The following is a 19,510-nucleotide window of genomic DNA, read 5'->3' as shown; positions in this document are numbered from 1 at the left end:
GTGGCAATTTAGTCCATAGATGTCATGCAGGAATAAATGTTACCCAGCAGCATTACAACAATACAACTATAATAGCCCATTAGATCCAAAAAGGGCAATGCAGAAACAATGTATATATTATACCCCAGAGGCAGCTCTCCCATCAAAGACAGAAGGTAAGGAAAGAAAGCCATAAAAACACAGCCTAAACTTATACAATTGTTTTCATTGCCAGACTCAGAAAAACAAACTAACAATGGTTACAGATTAAATCTAATTTCCATCAGGATTCCATCAGAGTCATTGTCCTTTTAAAATCAGATTGTCACGACGTCCTCAGTGATGAAACACGAACACAACGAAGGTACGGGTGACAAGGTTTATTTCTCCAACACACCAAACAAACCATGGAAAAAGTCAGCGTTGACGGCATCCTGCCTCAACTCTCCTTTTATCGTGCAGCACCGCCCTAACCCCACCCTGCCAGAGCAAACCGGCATCCGCCCATTTCCCCATAAAAGCCCCACCCACCACCGTGCACGCCCACCACCCATCGCGCGTGTTGCCATGTCCTGCCGGGCCGTCCTCCAGGTGAGTCCCGTCCTTCCCCTGCTCCATGTCCCCCTGGCCCTCCTGTTCCTGCGGTTGTGCTTTCCCCCCCTGGTCCAGCCGTACGCCCGGCTGACAAGAGAGGCAGCGCAGGCATGGCCACCATCCAGTCTGCGCTAGTCCTCTTGGCTGCTTCTCTCTCGCTCTCCGCTTGCCCTGGCTCCGGCTGCATATGAGCACTTGCGGGGCGCTCCATTGTTCGTGTGGCCTCCAGCTAGTGCTGTGTCCAGGGCCCAGATGCAGGCGCATCCCGCAGCTCCGGAGCCGGCTGCCCGGGTGTCGGGGGTCCGTACTGTGCAGGTGCACCCGGTAGCTGGCTGGGCAGCGCTTGGCCCCGCCCCTGCCGGTTGGCCGCGGATGCACCCATCAGCTGTTTGGCAGCGGGTCTGCATGGCGCAGGCGCGCCCGGTAGCTGGCTGGAGGGCGCCCGCCCCCGCCGATCGGCCGTGGACACGCCCATCAGCTGTTTGGCGGCGGGCTCGTCCTGCACAGGCACGCCCAGTAACTGGCTGGAGGGCGCCCGGCCCCACCCCCACCGGTTGGCTGCGGGCGCGCCCATCAGCTGTTGGGCGGCGGGTCCGCACGGCGCAGGTGTGCTCGTGAGCCGGCCGGTGAGCGCCCGGCTCCGCCCCCACCAGGTAGCCGCAGACGCGCCCATCAGCTGTTTGGCGGCGAGCTGCGGCAGCTCCGGAAGGCTGGCGGGCCCGTGTTGCTGCTGAGGGGGGCGGAGTCAGCGAGGACGGTGACAACGGCAAGGATGGCGAGGCCCAGACGGATGGCAAGCCGGCGGGGCTTGACAGTCGGCTTCCCCTACCACAGGCCCACCTGAAAAGGAAGGACAACAAGATGGATGTCTGTGGACCCCGGCCACTGAGTCCCCGGCTCCACCCCCCGGCTTGTTTGGATGTGCATGATGGAAGGCCGTGACCAGGCGGGCTGCCCGGACATCCCCTCTATCCACCCAGGAAGCCTCTGACAGTGGGTACCCCTTCCACAGCATGAGATACTGCAGCCGTCCCCTCTGTACCCGTGAATCGAGGACTGCCTGTATTTTGTACTGGTCCCCGTGGACAGGCCCCGGTGCGTTTGCACCCACCCTCCCTGTCAATCCCCTGGCGGGTCTCAGCAGGCTGCTGTGGAAGACCGGGTGGACCTTCCCTAGGAACTTCGGCAACCGTAGTTGTACTGTCATGGGGTTGATCACTCGGACCACTTGGAAAGGGCCAAGGAACTTGGGGCCTAACGTCTTGCTCGGCACCCGCAACTGTAGGTACTTAGTCGACAGGTATACCCACTCCCCAGCCTTGGGGGTCTCATAAGGTTCCCGCTTCCTGTCTGCCTGCTCCTTTGCCCTTGCTTGGGCCTTTGCCATCGCCTCCTTGGCGACCTTCCAAACACCCTCTAGTTGGCGCATCCACTCCCTGGGCCCGGTGGGCGCTACCAGTCCTTGACCGCACTCAGGGACAGGGACAAAGGTCATACCCCGCCACCACCCGATACGGTGTCAAGCCCGTGCTGCTGTGCACAGCATTGTTGTGGGTGACCTCAGCAAACACAAGGAGGTCTACCCAGTCTGTTTGTTGGTATGACACGTAACTTCTGAGAAGCCTTTCCACTGTGGCATTGCCCCTCTCAGCGTCTCCATTGGTGCTCGGGTGATAGCCAGAGCTCAGGCCCTGGGTGGACCCGATGTGTCGCAGAAACTCCCGCCAGAACCGTGCCGTAAATTGGACCCCACGATCCGAGATTATCCGTCGGGATACTCCGTGTAGCCGATAGACATGTGTAAGAAACATCCATGCCAACCGTTTGGCAGACGGTAGTCCTTTACAGGGGATGAAGTGAGCCTGTCTGGAGAAGAGGTCAACAACCATCCAGATCACCGTGTGGCCCCTGCTTTTCGGCAACCCGATGACAAAGTCCATGGCAACGTCTTGCCATGGCCATTCGGGGTCCGATACCGTTTGTAACAGTCCTAATGGCTTCTCAACACGGGGTTTTGCTGTGGCACACACGTGACAGCTTCGGACATGTTGTTCCACGTCTGTCTTCATGCACGGCCACCAAAATTGGCGCCGTGCCAAGTGTAGGGTTTTGAGGAAGCCGAAATGGCCGGCCTGTTTGGCGTCGTGACACCGGTGCAGAACAGTGGAGCAAAGAGCACGGGGCACATACAGCCTATCCCTGTGCCAGGCCAAGCCATCGCGCATGGGGAGAAGGCCGGGGTGCTCCTTCAGCCAGGTGTCCGTAGCCAGAGCATCACTCATGGCACGGGACAGACCGTCCCCCACCCTGAAGACCGCCTGGTTCGCGGCCGCAGATCCACCTGGCGGGATGAGCTCTTGCACCACTGCTTCCCATTTGGTGTTGTACTGCGGAAGCCGTGAGAGCGTGTCGGCAAGAAAGTTCCGTCCCCCCGGCAGAGAGCCCACCTGACGTGCTTAGGCGCCAGCCTTCTTGGTGACTGTAGTACCTCTACATTTTTATGGTCTGTCCAGACCTCGAAGGGGTGGGCAGCCCCCTCCAATAGATGATGCCACGTCTCCAGGGCGAACGCCTCTTTTTCCCAAATCGGCATCCGCCCATACAATTGTTTTTATTGCCAGACTCAGAAAAACAAACTAACAATGGTTACAGATTAAATCTAATTTCCATCAGGATTCCATCAGAGTCATTGTCCTTTTAAAATCAGATTGTCACGACGTCCTCAGCGATGAAACACGAACACAACGAAGGTACGGGTGACAAGGTTTATTTCTCCAACACACCAAACAAACCATGGAAAAAGTCGGTTGGCTGTGGGTGCGCCCGTCAGCTGTTGGGCGGCGGGTCCGCACGGTGCAGGCGCGCCTGTGAGCCGGCCGGTGAGCGCCCATCTCCGCCCCTGCCAGGTAGCTGCGGACGTGCCCGTCAGCTGTTCGGCAACGAGCTGCGGCGGCTCTGGAAGGCCGGCGGGCCTGTGTTGCTGCTGAGGGGGGCGGAGTTGGCAAGGACGACGGCGACAACAGCGAGGATGGCGAGGCCCGGACGGATGGCAAGCCGGCGGGGCTTGACACAGATACTTGCTTCTAGCTCAGCTCTCAATCTAAGATCAACAAAGAATTTAATATACCAACAAACTTCTTTACCCTATTACTCCATCCTTTATAGGTAGAAGGGCTCTCAAAATTTACTGAAAAACATCCTTCAGCTATATTAACAGACAGAGGAAATGAATATTTTTAGAACATTAATGAAAACTAGGAAGCTTCAGCATATTATCCAATGGAGATACAGTTGGAAATCTGCATTAGCAGGAAATATTTTCTGGTTTGCCTATAAGCTTTATTTATCCATGGATATGCAAAGTATTTTTCAAACTGAAGTAAATATTAATAAAATGTCAAAAAGCATGAACAAAGAAAATATCCAACATCAAAAGAGCATGACTTTTACAGAAGAATGATACATGTACAATAAATGAATATACTGAGAGCCAGAAATCAAATATCGGAAAGATGTATTGAAGCATATTATTGCCATTTTAAGATTTCTTGCAGAGACATAAAAAGGTAAAGGTAAAGGTTCCCCCGCACGTGCGTGCTAGTCGTTTCTGACTCTAGGGGCCGGTGCTCATCTCCGTTTCAAAGCCAAAGAGCCAGCGCTTGTCCAAGGACGTTTCCGTGGTCATGTGGCTGGCATGACTAGACGCCAAAGGCGCACGGAACGCTGTTACCTTCCCACTGTAGTGGTCCCTATTTTTCTACTTGCATTTTTTACGTGCTTTCGAACTGCTAGTAAAAGCCCCAGCAAGCATTCTCTGGTGATTACTAGATCATCTCCATTGGAACTTAACTTGGAACACTGGACTGAATTGCCCAGTTTAATCTTTTTCCTGAGTAGCACCTGGAAGAATACGGAAATAAAGGAAAGGGCCTTTTTTCAAATCATTTTTCACAGTTCTATAGTGAACCAATTAAACACATGGGAAATGAAGTTGGTATGAAAATCACTTAGGACCTTAAAGAAGCAAAGCATTTTTTTTTTTGGTGTTCACTTTGCACCACGTTTTTTTCCCCACGTTTTTTTGCTACTGCCCCAATGGAGGTTTTGTCTTTTTGTTTTGTTTTGCTTTCTGCCATTTGAGTGGCATGTGAGAAAGGGTGATGTGAAATTGTCATCAGAATTTTCCAGAATTATAAACTTGACATCAAGAGTTGCAGAGATTTCAATTTAGATCGATTTTACTATTCCCTTTAGCCAGCAAATAATTACAAGAATTCTCTGTAGGCAATTTCAGAGTTGCAAGTTCACATTAAAAGAATGAACAACAGAACTGCTTTTTTTTGCTGGCTATTCTTTGAACCTGTTTGGACAAAATAATGTGAACAATAGCAATTAAATTGTGCCAGGTACTTTAAATTTTATATATTTGACCTAATTTTCTATTCACCATCTACCCATATTATTGCAAAAGAATACTGGACGCTGGTTCAAAAATCCCAAAGATCATTTTTAAAACCTTTAAAAACAAGATGGCCCTGTAGAGAAAATGCCATACAAGCAACATAAAAGACTAAATTAAAATGAAGACTAATTCTAAAGAGAAAAAGTCGGTAAAAAGCAAACATTTTTCTGATGAAAGAAAATCAAGTATATACAAATAGTGAAAGCAAGAAGGGTGGATTACTTGGGGTGATTCTCTTCTTCCTTTCCTGAATTTGATCACCTTCTTCCTTCTCCTTTTCTCCCATTCACCCTTAATTGCTACAGCTTGGCAGGTGGAGGAACTTCAAATTAGCTGGAATACTTAAGTTCAGGCTGGAACTACAGAAACAAATTTCACATTAAAATAGAGAATAACTTTTCTGTTTTTACTGAAGCTGAGAATTTATTTTGCAGTCTGCTAAGACTGAACTAGTCTCTCAAAGTTTGAATTCTCTGGAGAGAGATCTGATGAGCTTGCAAGAGCTTATTTATGCTTCACAAAATATTCATATTTTCTTCCCTCCAAATTAAAATCTTGCATTGGCTTCTTAGCTAAGACTGAACACTATATTTTGAAGAAAATTTCAAAAGGAACTGTTATGCAAATGATATTGTTGCTTCCTGTCTTAATCCAGTTTTGCCCATTTCAACTTCTAAAAGAGTTTTCTCCAATCTAATCCTAATAAAAACATAAATTACATTTTACAATACTGCAGTGGGGAAAGTCTTTTATTATTTGTTCTTGAAGTAGAATGACAATTTCTTTAGTAAGAAATGTTATCTGATGGTCTCATGTCAGAATTCCTTCTGAAGTAAATTTCAGAAAGGAAGACATGACTTCTTAAATAACTCCTCAAAGCAAAACTGAGGCAATATAGTTACTGAGATCTGACAGCCAGCTGACACTGAGCATGGAGCTATTCCTGGAACTCAAGTGACTACAATCATGAAGTTTTGTCCTTAATTTACTTCTCAATATTGCTTCCTTCAAGCTAATCATAGTGAGCATCAAGAGAGCTCATTATAAAGAGCTAACCTTCTTTTGCCAATACTTTTGCGGATACTAGGCAAGTCTTTCCCCATCAGAGCAATCAGACTGCAGTTTGCCTCTTAAGTGTGCTGATTCTGCTAATGTTGGGCTAATGATAACATTAATGCAAGACAAAATTCTCCCCATCTCCTTATTCATCTTACTTCCCACTTACAGCCCGGTATCACAAGTACTGATCTTCTCCAGTTGAAAGTAATTTTGTCCACCCATGAAAGTTTCAGCAATCCTGTTTTGCATTTGCATCATTTGTCTGAAATGGTTTCCTGCCTGAGTAGGGGGTTGGACTAGAAGACCTCAAAGGTCCCTTCCAACAACAACAACAACAACAACAACAACTACTACTACTACTACTACTACTGTCATCATCATCATCATCATCATCATCATCATCTTTGTGTCACTTCATTGTGCAATATGCTTCCTTATTACTCTGAGAAGCAGCTTTCTTAAAATGAGCTTCCAGAACTATAAGTAAGTAAGCGTCACCTGTGGTTTTCCGACAGGCTGGGTTACTAATTTTTTGCCACGAATCTACTGATTACAAGGCAAATGTTTTTGATTGTCATGCCGACCACATGACCACGGAGACGTCCTCGGACAAGCGCTGGCTCTTCGGCTTTGAAACGGAGATGAGCACCGGCCCCTAGAGTCGGAAATGACTAGCACACATGTGCGGGGGAACCTTTACCATTTATACAGGATTATAGATGCCTTTTCCTATCAAATTAAACCCTAAAGAGACCTTGTTGAGAATGGTGGCTTACTTCAGACTATACATTTAGCATTTATCTCTTTAGGACAGGGGTGTCAAACTCGCAACATCATGTGATGTGTTGCAACATATCACAACTTTTTTTCCATTGCCAGCAATGGGGTGGGCGCAGTTTTGCCATGACGCATCCGGCCCACGGGCTGGCAGTTTGACACCCCTGCTTTAGGAAATAAAAAAGTATTAGCTTTAGATGTGGAATCAGCATAACTAGTGGAATAGCCAGCATTGCTGATGACAATAATTTTTCAAAGTGATAAAACAAAAAAGGACTGAAGATCTCTAGACGATCCTCTGCACATTAGGGGAGTGAACATCAAATGGTGAATATCACTGAATATGAACAAGTGTAAAGTGATTCATACTGGTGCCAAACTTGTAATTACTCATATAAACTAATGGAATCAGAGCTAGCTCTGCATGATGAGAAAAGAAATCCTGGGGTAATGATAAATAGTTCAATGAAGGTGTTGACACAACATATCTACCTGTAAAAAAAGGCCAATAGCTTGTTAGGAATAATAAGGAATGGTAATGAGAAGAGAGATGCCAATATTATAATGATCTTATATAAACCAAAGGTGTGGCTGCATCTAGAATATTGTGTGTAGTTCTGGCCACTGCATCTCAAAAGGAATATGGTGGAGCAGGAGAGTGTTTAGTGGAGGGCAATTAAGATGGAAAAAAAATGCTAGAGCAGTTTCCGTCTGAGGAGAGGTTGCAACATTTGGGCATTTTAGTTTAGAAAGGAGACACATGACAAAGAATATTATTGCAGTATACAAAGTTATGCATGATGTGGAGAAAGTGAAATAACAAATTTTCCCTAGCAAAATACTAGAACCAGGATTCACCCAATGAAATTGAATCCTGGAATAATCAGGAAAGACAAAAGGATTCCCCCCCCCCACAAAACATAATAAAACTTTGGAATTCACTGTCATGAGATGCCAGCTAGATTGGCTTTTTAAAAAAGGGGTTGGACCAATTTATGAAAGGCATCAGTGTCAAAGGCTAGTGGCCTTCATGCCAGTGCAACTGCCTCTAAAGGCCATCTGCTGCAAGACTAGTAGGCTTCCATGTGCAATTGGCTGACCACCATGAGAACAAACTGCTAAACTAGTGGGACAGGGGTCTAATCTAGCAGGCCACTGCCCATATTCACATGCTCATATATTCCTATATAGATAAAAGTAATGCTCACCTTGGGATTTTAAATTGTTGGTAATTCTCATAACTGGAAGACTAATACTAAGTTGTTGAGTCTTAATTGTTCAACTGTAAATATACTGTATATGAATAATCAGAAACCATTACATCAAAATCACACTTATTATGAAAAGGAGACAGAGTAGCAAGGTAAAGTGTTGGACTAAGACCATGGAGGCCCAAGTCCATCCTCAGCCTGGGTTTTTACTTAACTTGATTCAGGATTACCATCGTGAGAGAAAATTAGAGAAAAATTGCTTGGTCAGTTCATGAGCAAGAAGAAAAGGCCACATTGGGTTTGAAGAGAGATGCTTCATACGTACTCTTGTGGGGTTATGACGCCTCTCTTTTGGAAAATTGGCATGGCGAAGGGTGTCTGTGGAGCAAAATCAAGATGCATCCCCAACAATGTGAGCAAAGCAACTAAGCAACACATATAAAAAGCCATTGTGGCTGCCATCTTGACTTTATTGATCATTCTATGCAGATACATCTAGAACAGCCCTACATACAACACTTGGCTACCAGGAGGAAGAATGATCAATCTAATAGAAATAAAGAAATACATAGAGCAAAATTACCTAAAACTAGGTAAAAGCATTAGCAACTCAGGAAAGACAGAAGGCATCAAGAAATATCAATTCTGACAAAGATAAAATGTGCTGGAAAAAGTATTTTCATTAAATAATTCTGGGCTTCGATAGAGAGCATTAGCACTTGAAGCAAAACTTCTCCCAGGCAACTGTTATTCATTGAGAAAGAAGGCAAAAAAGAAATGCTGTCCAAGACTTCCTAAGGCCAAGTTCACTGAGTTTCAGAGTCAAAGCTGACACCTTGAATTTGGCAAACTTAAAGCAAACTAAAAAAAAAAAAACTCCACTAATTTAACAGCATTAGTTGAATGGAATGCCCGTGGCAAACCCCTCACAAAAGATGTACTGTTAGATTCTGGATCTTGAATCACATTGCATATATACTGCCTTCTGTATGTGAAATCCAGATGTTCTCTTCTTGTAGCACTCTTGAGGTATGCTCAGGAGTGTATTGTGGAGGATTATTAAAAGTATGAGATGGAGAGGCGGGAGAAAGGGAAAGAAGCATCAGCAGATGGTCCTCAGATTGAGTAGCATCCACCTTAATAGTGCCTCCTGTTGATGCTCTTGGAAGGATGAGGATGGCAGATGATTTATGGAGCTCATCTGTAGCATAGGTCCCATTTCTAAGCCAAAGTTCCTTTTTTTCCCTTCCACTTTTTGTAAAATGAAACTATCAGCTGGAGAGGAAATGAATTAATTGGGCTTCTAATTCTTAGAAGAGTTAGAATTCTAGAAGATGTTGGCATGGCTGAAATCTCCTAGTGTTACTATAGTGAAGAAGTGGAAATATGTTTATCTGACATAGGAAGGCCTCGTCCATATCTTATGCTTCTTCTGACAGTCCATAATAAACTCTTATACTAATATAAGTTCCCTTCCCTGCCCTTTATTCTTACCCAAACACTCTCAATAAGAATTTTCATACTCTGATTCCTGAATTTCTGTACATTTTTTTCCTTTATGTACAGCTTAACATAGGTACAGCTTACAGATAAGAGGCATGGTGACGCAGATAAGAGCCGCGGTGGCATAGTGGTTAGAATGCAGTACTGCAGGCTAATTCACTGCTCACTCCAGGAGTTTGATTCTGAATGGCTCAAGGTTGACTCAGCCTTCCATCCTTCCAAGGTCGGTAAAATGAGGGCCCAGATTGTTGGGGGCAATAGGCTGACTCTGGAAACTGCTTAGAGACGGCTGTAAAACTCTGTGAAGCGGTATATAAGTCTGAGTGCTATTGCTATTAACACCCTTTCCCTTTCTGTTAAGTCTGTTTCCTTAAAAATAAATCATAGCTTTCCAAAGCTATCATCCCACCAAGTTTCAGCAATCCACAGGGTATCATATTTCTCCTCCCACGTTAGGACTTCAAATGCTCTCTGTTTGTTCTGGTAGCCCAGGGGTGTCAAACTCAATTTCATTGAGGGCCGCATCAGCATTGCGGTTGCCCTCAGGGGGCTGGGAGGGTGTGGCCTGGGTGGGCGTGGCCTACTGGGTGGGCGTGGCTAGAGTGCGTATGGCCTACTGGGTGGGAATGGCCAGCTCTACATCATTCACATCAAGGGTGCCTATGGGGGCCTGGGCAGGAGTGGGACAGATCTGAGGGTCTCTGACAGAAGGAGGGTCTCTGGGCCAGGGCCAAGGCAGTGGGGGCCATTCCCTCACTGTTCCCAGGATGGCTTCGCAGGCCACATGAAACCACTTCGCGGGCCACATCCGGCCCCTGGGCCTTGTGTTTGACATGTCTGTGGTAGCCTGTGCATTGGGGTACAAGCGGCAGTCAGAGGGTGGCAGCAGAGCGTTCACTCTTTCTGAGCAGTATACAAGAGGAATACATGAATACATACATCTGGTCCAAATTTATGGTTTCTTCTCAGCCTTCACTAACAAAGTTTTGTTAGTAGTGGGACTCCAGGGCAGCCTTGCTTACAACCCTTACGCCAAGGAAAAAGAGGAGCAAAGAGAAGGGGAGATAAGACAAAATAATAAATCTCAACGGTGGGGGTATTTGAATGGTCATGTAGAAACAGAATCTTTCAGTGATTTAAGAACTAGAGCTAATCATTTTCAGTTATAAATTCCCATATAATTTCCCATTCTCTTCTCATAGACAATCTTTATGGCACAATTATTTCCATGGCATACTTAAACATCATTATATGTCAAGTGTTTCTGACAACCTGAGCTTTTCTTTTTTTTGGAATTTGGTTTCTTTTCACATGATAGGAATCTGAAAGTGGCCACTCAGCATTTGAAATACAGCTCAGATATAAAACCTTAAAGAAGAATTCAAGTGTTTTCATCACTAGGCTACTTATTTCCTGTTCAGTTTAAATGAAAACGGTATGACAATTACATAATATGCAGGTGTTTGACTAGAATTATAAGAAAACCTTGAAGCTTGTTTTTTTTAAAAAAAATCAAAATTATCTTTATTGAAAATTGCATCTTGCCATTAAAAAAAATGGAGTAAGAAGAAGCAATCAGTATATTGAACTGCAAGGATAATGGTTAACTCTACCATATATAAAATGCAATTTTAAAACAAATAGAAAAACAGATTAAATATTTATTTTATACCCTAAAGCAATCTGTCAGTCTCTGCACGCAAAGGGCAATATTGTGTCAGGGAAACTACAGAAGTCACACAACATTAACAGCAAACCCCAGCCCATTTATGGCTGAATGGCAAAATAGGTAGAGGTTTATGAACATCTTGCGATATTTAAAAGAGCGTCTTATGGAGAGCTCATTAGTCGTGCTGGATAGAATAGGCTGCATAAATGGAAGAGCTTTATAATAATGACAGATACCAAAATGCCAGAGAGTTTTCTTCCCTGGGGCTAATACAGTTTCAGGGGAGATTATTTTCGCTAGAGTTGTGGCAAGACAAGTAACAATATAATTTTTTAAAGAGGAAGCAACTTGCTTTGTGCCATTGTCTCAATTGTAGCTAGTCTTCCAATTTAAAAGGACCATTAGCTTTCTAGGGGTGCTTTGGAGAAGATTTCCCTAAATGATCCATTTGGTCTCTGCTGCTGCTGCTTCCCATGCCTCTCTCTTTGGCCCAACAATCCAGAAAGAAAAGGAAGGATCCTGCTCTCATTTTGGCCACTCCAGAATAGTAAGAGAAATGAGTTCGTCCATTTCATCTTTGCAACCACCCCATGATGTGGTTGTGAGAGACAGACCCGAAGTCATTCAGCAAAATCATTTGGGGAAGCCCTGAAATCTTCTCCAAAGCTGGTGGGTCTGCTTCTGAATTGGAAGATTAGCTACGATTGATTTAATAAGGATTGAGCCTGGCTCTCCCTGATCTTAACTGGTACTGAATCAGTTGCTTTTATATTACAATTGTATGGTTCTTAAGGAGACTGCACTAATTGTAAAAGAGGTAGTAGGCTGGCTACGGTCTCCCAGATAGTTTTGGACTACAATACCTAACAGTTCCAACAGTTGCCACATTGGCCAGGTCTTCCACTCTAACAACTTTAAACTTTAAACTAAGGAAAAAGCTCATCCACCCAAGGATAAAATACTCAGACACAAACTGTGAAATGTGATATATGCAGTACAATACAGGGAGACATGTTCAAATCTGTACATTGGAGAAATAAAACAATGACTTCACAAACAAATGGCAAAACATAGGAGAACAAATTCCATCAGGATTCAGCAGTCCATCTGCATTTGAAAAAATGGTCACTCTTTTGAAGACAGCCAAGTCCACATTTTGGACAGATAGAACCAGTGGTTTGAAAGAGGGGTAAAAGAGGCCATCTATGTTAAAATTGAACAGTCCTCCCTCAAGATACCAGAGGGATAAGATACCACTTATCTCCATGATTTAAAACTTGAAATGAAACTGACAAGAAATTATCAATTTTGTTTACATAAAAACAGATTTATGATACTAAGTATTGTCAAAACTATATCAAAGAGTTTGAGGCTTAGGATTGTCAAAACTATGTCGAGACTGATAATGAAAGTGTGCATCAATCAGCAGCCTCATTCTTGAATTTGGACAAAACACAAAGGCAACGCTATAACTCAGACATGTCAAACACAAGGCCCGGGGGGGGGCAGATCCGGACCGCGAAGTGGTTTCATGCGGCCCATGAAGCCATGAGGGAAAGGCCCCCACTGCCTTGGCCCTGGCCCAGAGACCCTCCTTCTGCCAGAGACCCTCAGATCTGTCCCACTCTTGCCCAGGCCCTCATAGGCACCCTTGATGCGAACGATATAGAGCTGGCCATGCCCACCCAGTAGGCCATACACACTCTAGCCACGCCCACCCAGTAGGCCACACCCACCCAGACCATACCCACCCGGCCCCCTGAGGGCAACCGTAATGCTGATGCAGCCCTCAGTGAAATTGAGTTTGACACCCGTGCTATAACTGGTTCAGTAAGATGTGAAAATGCTTTGAGTTATAGTTTTGTTCCTCCTCTCTCTACTGGCTTTCAAGATTCAGTAAGGGTATTTATAGATCCCACAGTGTGTGTAGAAAAAAAATGGAAAAATTATCCATTTCTCCCATTTCTCCATCTTTACAAAAGAAGAAGAAAAAGGGATTCTGAACCAAAATTCTGTCTTGTTTGATGGTTTGGTTACTGCACAGTTTTACAGCCTTTGTTAAAAGCCGCTCATTGTGAAGTCTTGGCTTTGATTTCACAGGCTTGCTTGAATGGAACTGCTTCTTCTAAATTCAATACTTGTTCCAAACAAGGAAACTTACAAGAGAGGAATTAAACTGCTGTTTGCTTTAAAGCATTTCCTAAAGCCTGGAGGCTGTTTTCTTATTTGCCCTAAAAACATGTATAGCCTCTATTGTTGTCATTGCTGTTATTTCTGGACAGAATTTTGAAAAGAATTTGAATGGACATGTTTAACACTTCATAAATTCTAAAATTACATTTGAAGTGAATTTAAAGCAAGCCATAGGGACGCGGTGGCTCAGTGGGTTAGGACGCTGAGCTTGTCGATCAGAAGGTCGGCAGTTTGGCGGGTCGAATCCCGAGTGCCGCGTAACAGAGTGAGCGCCTGTTACTCGTCCCAGCTTCTGCCCACCTAGCAGTTCGAAAGCATGTAAAAATGCAAGTAGAAAAATAGGGACCACTACGGTGGGAAGGTAACAGCGTTCCGTGCGCCTTTGGCGTCTAGTCATGCCGGCCACATGACCACGGAGATGTCCTCGGACAAACGCTGGCTCTTCGGCTATGAAACGGAGATGAGCACCGGCCCCTAGAGTCGGAAACGACTAGCACGCATGTGCGGGGGAACCTTTACCTTTACCTAAAGCAAGCCAATATAACCCCATGTATGAAAGAGCCTTTAACAATAAAATAAAAATTGTAAGATGATCAGAATATTTAAATGCCATCATCATGAAGCCAAATGACTTTTTTTTTACTCTGCACCAAGTCTAATATTAATTCTCACTGATTCAGTTTTGTATGGTTTGCCACTTTCTACAGAAGTTATTAATCTTAGCTGCAATCACACTTTTTTCATGTTCCCATTTCTTGCAGTTCTGCAATTTAATTACAGTTAATTACAGCTGAACAATGTACTATGTGAAAACAGTTGAAAAGATACAAGAATATAACCAACAAGACAAGACAACCACATTCAGAGGGAACCTTTCTTCAGAAATATGAACTAGATTCTTCTTGTGGTGTAGTTAAGGAACTCAAGAATTTTACATATAGTAAATATAGCATCATATTTGTTTCATTAGGGACGCGGTGGCTCAGTGGGTTAGGACGCTGAGCTTGTCGATCAGATGGTTGGCTGTTTGGCGGGTCGAATCCCGAGTGCCGCATAACAGAGTGAGCGCCTGTTACTCGTCACAGCTTCTGCCAACCTAGCAGTTCGAAAGCATGTAAAAATGCAAGTAGAAAAATAGGGACCACTACGGTGGGAAGGTAACAGCGTTCTGTGCGCCTTTGGCATCTAATCATGCCGGCCACATGACCACGGAGACGTCCTCGGACAAGCGCTGGCTCTTCGGCTTTGAAACAGAGATGAGCACCAGCCCCTAGAGTTGGAAACGACTAGCATGCATGTGCGGGGGAACCTTTACCTTGTTTCATTACTGTACATATGAGTAATGTTAGATGACTTAACTTGAAAGAATATTTATGAGTATAAAAGTAAAGATTTGTTGTTACAGAACTGCAACTTTGTTTCAACTTGTCTTTTCCATATTAATCCTTTCTATTGATTCTATTGATCTTTTGTCACTTAGCTTTCCAAATGCTCTAAGTTACTAGGTCATTCAAATTAATTGCGTTCTGTGTTGTCCTCCTCTGTTTTTATAACATTCTGGGCATATTGGGAAGTGTTATGCATAAAAACAAAGATGCAAAGATTCGCTTTAAAAGTCTAAAAGTCTTTTAATTAAATTTCTTCTTTGCAGGTTATGTGACTTTGGGTTGCTTTAATATGACTAACAGAAGAATGCTTGGCACTCCTAAAGCTCTTCCCACCCTCCACTTAGCCATCATTTCTAGGCAAATGTCATCCATCAGAGAAAGTTCTAGGGTAGGACCAGGGAGATCCATGTTCAAGTCACCCCTTAGCTGTTGAGGTTCACTCGGACAGTTGGTGTCTCTTAGTACAACTGTATCAAAGAATTGTCAGGACCATAAGTGTGATGAAAGTGTGACTGTTATGTAGGCCACTATAAGTTCCTGGAGGAATGGGAGGATATAAATCTAACAAACATAATACATAAATAAAAGAAATCATGTTTTAATAACACAAAGTTTCCCCCATGACCTGATTATGTTGCCCTTGTCTCATCTCCTGTCCGTGAGTAAAGCGCTGCTATGCCTTCATGAGCTGTAAGTAGTATTTTCTCACTTGTTCTGATACCATCCCAAGTTTAAGTAATTTTCCACCCATAACCTCAGAGGTGAAGTCAGGTAACTATCAGCGGATGTGATCAGAGTATACATATTTTGGAAGTGTTGGGGAAATTGGACATGGCCCTCCACACAATCACTAGCCAGCCTCCCCTGTATCCATTTCCTTCCCAGCATTTGTCCTCTCTGAGCACTTTGTTTCTTGAAGTGCTTTCATATCTGTCATCTGGTTTTTTTACTGCATCTTTTCAACAACATACAGGGAGGAAAATAGACTTCCCAGTGGGAAGACATTATCCCTTTGTGCTAATCCACTTTTACAATATTTTTGAAAAAGTTATCTTTACCATAAGATGCAGCCCTCCTGCTTTTCCTCATAGCAGTGGGCAGAAAATAATGAGAAATATTGAATTAGGCTGTTGTTTATTACTTGCAGATTTAAGTAAACGTGGTTGCCCAGAAGCTGGTCAGAGTTCAGTTGTTGGGTCTATAGGACTGATTTAGTTACACAAATATGTCAGGGCCCATCTCTCTCTTCTCTGAGAGAGGCTATTGCTTTCTGGATATTTCCCCATGGATATCTTTATTTTACATTATTTTAACTTGTGCCATATCCAAGCTGGGAGTGAGAAGAAGGGAAAATAAAGCAGTTTAATAAAACTATCCCATTCCTATTGTGATGTCCAAATTGGTGGAGGTTTTTCACGCTGGTTGGTGATCTGCTGAAGGGGAAGTGCAGCAAAACTAAATGGAAACCTAGGGGTAGTTAAGGAATGCATCCTCAGCCATGAAAACCTCCTGTGTAATTTTGGACCAACGGTTCTTTCTCAGCCCAATCTGTCTGACAAAGTTGTGATCCTGGGCAAAATGTGAGCAAGGAATGCTATTACATTGATTGAGCTCCTGGTGAAAAGGCAGGATGTAAATCTAGCAAAGAAACACATGTAGGCTAATACAAGTACTGTGCTCCCAGATCAAGACAACACCCCTATTTGCCAGTGACTCAAAACAGATGCACTACAGGAAGGATAGGGATTGGCCATCAGATGACAAATATTATGAGCACCTTATTTTGTGTTGCCAGATGGGGGGACAGTGGAGGGGAATGGCCCATGGAATCAACACAAAATAGAATTTCTCAACAAACTACATAGTTGTATATTTTGGAATATCAAGCCAGCAGTCATGCCCGCCTTCGATGATGCCTTCTTCCAAAGAAAAATACTCCAGAAGAGGCATGGCACTAGGTTTCAACCATAGCCATCTCTCTCTTTTTTATCTAAGTACAGTACCAAATTATTTTTGAAATGTTGTTTACAGGCAGAACCTAGTTTCTGGACTCCTTTGCTCGCTTTGTATCTGAACTCATCTGATTTATACGCCTACCTTATTCTTTTTTTATTTCAGCTCGGCATGAAGTGATCACCAAAGAGATCCTAGAGTTGGACACTTGGGAAAATCATTGGAATGTTGTTGCAGTCAATGCCCTCATGCACGACAGCTACGATGTCTGCCTTGTTGCTCAGCTGAACCCAAGAGATCTCATCCCTCCTCCTTCTGATTTAATGGAACAATAGGTGTGCAATTTTAATGGAAAATAAATAAGCCACCTGAATGGACCAGAGGTATATTAATATGTGGCAATTTCAATGGATGGTTAGAAAAGAGAATTCCACATCATGAGTTTTTGAAAGATGATATACAGCTTGGCTTCAACATAGCAAATTCCTACTGAAGTAATTCAAAGAATATGCAATGTTTTTATTTTCCACAACTTTTTATAATACTGCATTCTCTGTGCCAAACTGTTATTTTCTTCTTTTCAAGACTCCAAACTCAACTTACCTTGCAAAATAGGAATTATTAAAAAAAATGTTGCTTATGGCATCAAAATTAAGACAGAGCAATAGCAAGTATTTAAAAATAAAAGAATTTAAATAGTTGATTCTGTACTGACACGAATACTATGGAAGCTATTTTTTTTAATAGAAGGAAAAAGGGAAAGCAAAACATAGCCTTAATCTCATTAAACTGGCTTGAAAAGTGATATAGCTGATCATGTATTGTTAGCAGATAAGAATCTTTTTTCCCCTCTTCTGTTTTGTAGTCTTTTGCAGATTCAAATTAATCCAGATGTGAAATTTAATTTAGATCACATATAGAAGGACTATTAGCATGTACTTTCCAGTTGTCCCTTGATGCTCTGGTCTGATTATCTCAAATCCCCAAAGCTTGGTTTTATTTGGGAATCTGAGAATATACTTTAACAGGTTAAATGAAGCATTATAAAGGTCTACAGTCATCTGCACTGATTCATCTAACTCAGTATTGTTTACTGAGTAATGTAAAGTAAAGTAATGGCTGCAACAGTCCACTCCTTAACAAAATAATCTTTTCTAAACCCACCTGGAGATGCCACAAAGTGCATTTCTCTACTACGTGTGCTTCACTGAGCTGCTAAATATGTTCAAACTGACAGAATTTCACCTTCCTTTAAAAATTGTTGTTTTTCTTCCAGATTTTAATAACTTTCCCCCCCAAAATTGATCTATTACTCCTCTCTTGGCCCACAATATCTCCTTTCTGTTGATACCAGTCTATTATGGAGGAATGCCTTTGCTGCTATTTCTTTCATCTATTGGAAAATTTGAATATTTGTGCCCAGGCAGAAAACAGAGAAAATGAGGATTTGTTATGGTAGATGTAGAATCAACATGGGCCATGGAAAAAAAGGAAAGTGGTGATGCAATCAGAGGAAAAGAAGTAATGAAAAAAGCATATAAATGAAAGGGCCTAAAATGAATAGTACAAATCTTTTGGAAATCCAAAAGGTGTTTTTTTTAATACACTTTGGATGACTTTGATCAAGTGACAAAATTAGTGGATCAGAGGAATGCTGTGGATATAATTTACTTGGACTTCAGTAAGGCATGTGATAAAGTAGATCACAAACTACTACTTGATAAGATAGAAAAATGTGGGTTAGACAGCATCACCACCAGATGGATTTGTACCTGGCTGACCGGCCGTACTCAGCGTGCGGTCCTCAATGGAACTGCATCTACATGGAGGGAAGTGTGTAGTGGGGTGCCCCAGAGCTCTGTTCTGGGCCCAGTGCTCTTCAACATCTTCATCAACGATTTGGACGAGGGGATAGATGGGGAACTCATCAAATTTGCAGATGACACCAAGCTGGCAGGAATAGCCAACACTCCAGAAGACAGGGTTAAGATACAGGAGGATCTGTATAGACTTGAACACTGGGCGCTATCTAACAAAATAAAATTCAGTGGTGAAAAAAGTAAGGTTCTACATTTAGGTAAGAAAAACCAAATGTACAGGTATAGTATAGGGGGTACCTTGCTTAATAGTAGTAACTGTGAGAGGGATCTTGGAGTCCTAGTGGACAATCACTTAAATACAAGCCAGCAGTGTGCTGCAGCTGATTAGAGATGATGATGATTAGAGGTCTGGAGGCTAAAACATATAAGGAACGGCTGCTGGAATTGGATATGTCTAGTTTAATGAAGAGAAGGATTAGGGGTGACATGATAGCAGTGTTCCAATATCTCAGGGGTTGCCACAAAGAAGAGGGAGTCAAGCTATTCTCCAAAGCGCCCGAAGGCAGGACAAGAAGCAATGGATGGAAACTAATCAAGCAGACAAGCAACCTAGTACTAAGGAGAAACCTCCAGACAGTTAGAACAATTAACCAGTGGAACAACCTGCCTCCAGAAGCTGTGAATGCTCCAACACTGGAAGTTTTTAAGAAGAGACTGGACAGCCATTTGTCTGAAATGGTATAGGGTTTCCTTCCTGAGCAGGGGGTTGGATTAGATGACCTCCAAGGTCCCTTCCAACTTTACTATTATGATTATGACTTATGTAAGCTGTACTGAAATATCAAAGTTTCATTAAATATTAAATAGGCCAGTTTGGTCTATAAGTTAAGGCACTGGGGTAG

The 19,510-nt window shown here is 43.3% G+C and overlaps 1 protein-coding gene across 1 annotated transcript in view; it reads left to right on the top strand.

Annotated features, from left to right (window-relative positions):
• Window positions 1–17,379, top strand: part of KBTBD12 (kelch repeat and BTB domain containing 12) — an 87,676-nt gene extending 70,297 nt beyond the window's left edge. The window contains exon 6 of the mRNA XM_081317728.1: window positions 16,954–17,379. Coding sequence (XP_081173854.1) covers window positions 16,954–17,123 — 170 coding nt within the window. The 3' untranslated portion in view covers window positions 17,124–17,379. The remainder of the gene's footprint in view (window positions 1–16,953) is intronic.
• The last annotated feature ends 2,131 nt before the right edge of the window (window positions 17,380–19,510 follow it).

This window comes from Vipera berus (assembly GCF_964194415.1).
Source record: "Vipera berus genome assembly, chromosome: 2".
In the NCBI taxonomy this organism is placed as follows: Eukaryota; Metazoa; Chordata; class Lepidosauria; order Squamata; family Viperidae; genus Vipera; species Vipera berus.
The sequence above is the reverse complement of the archived record's forward strand: the minus strand, read 5'-3'. Positions and strand labels throughout refer to the sequence as shown.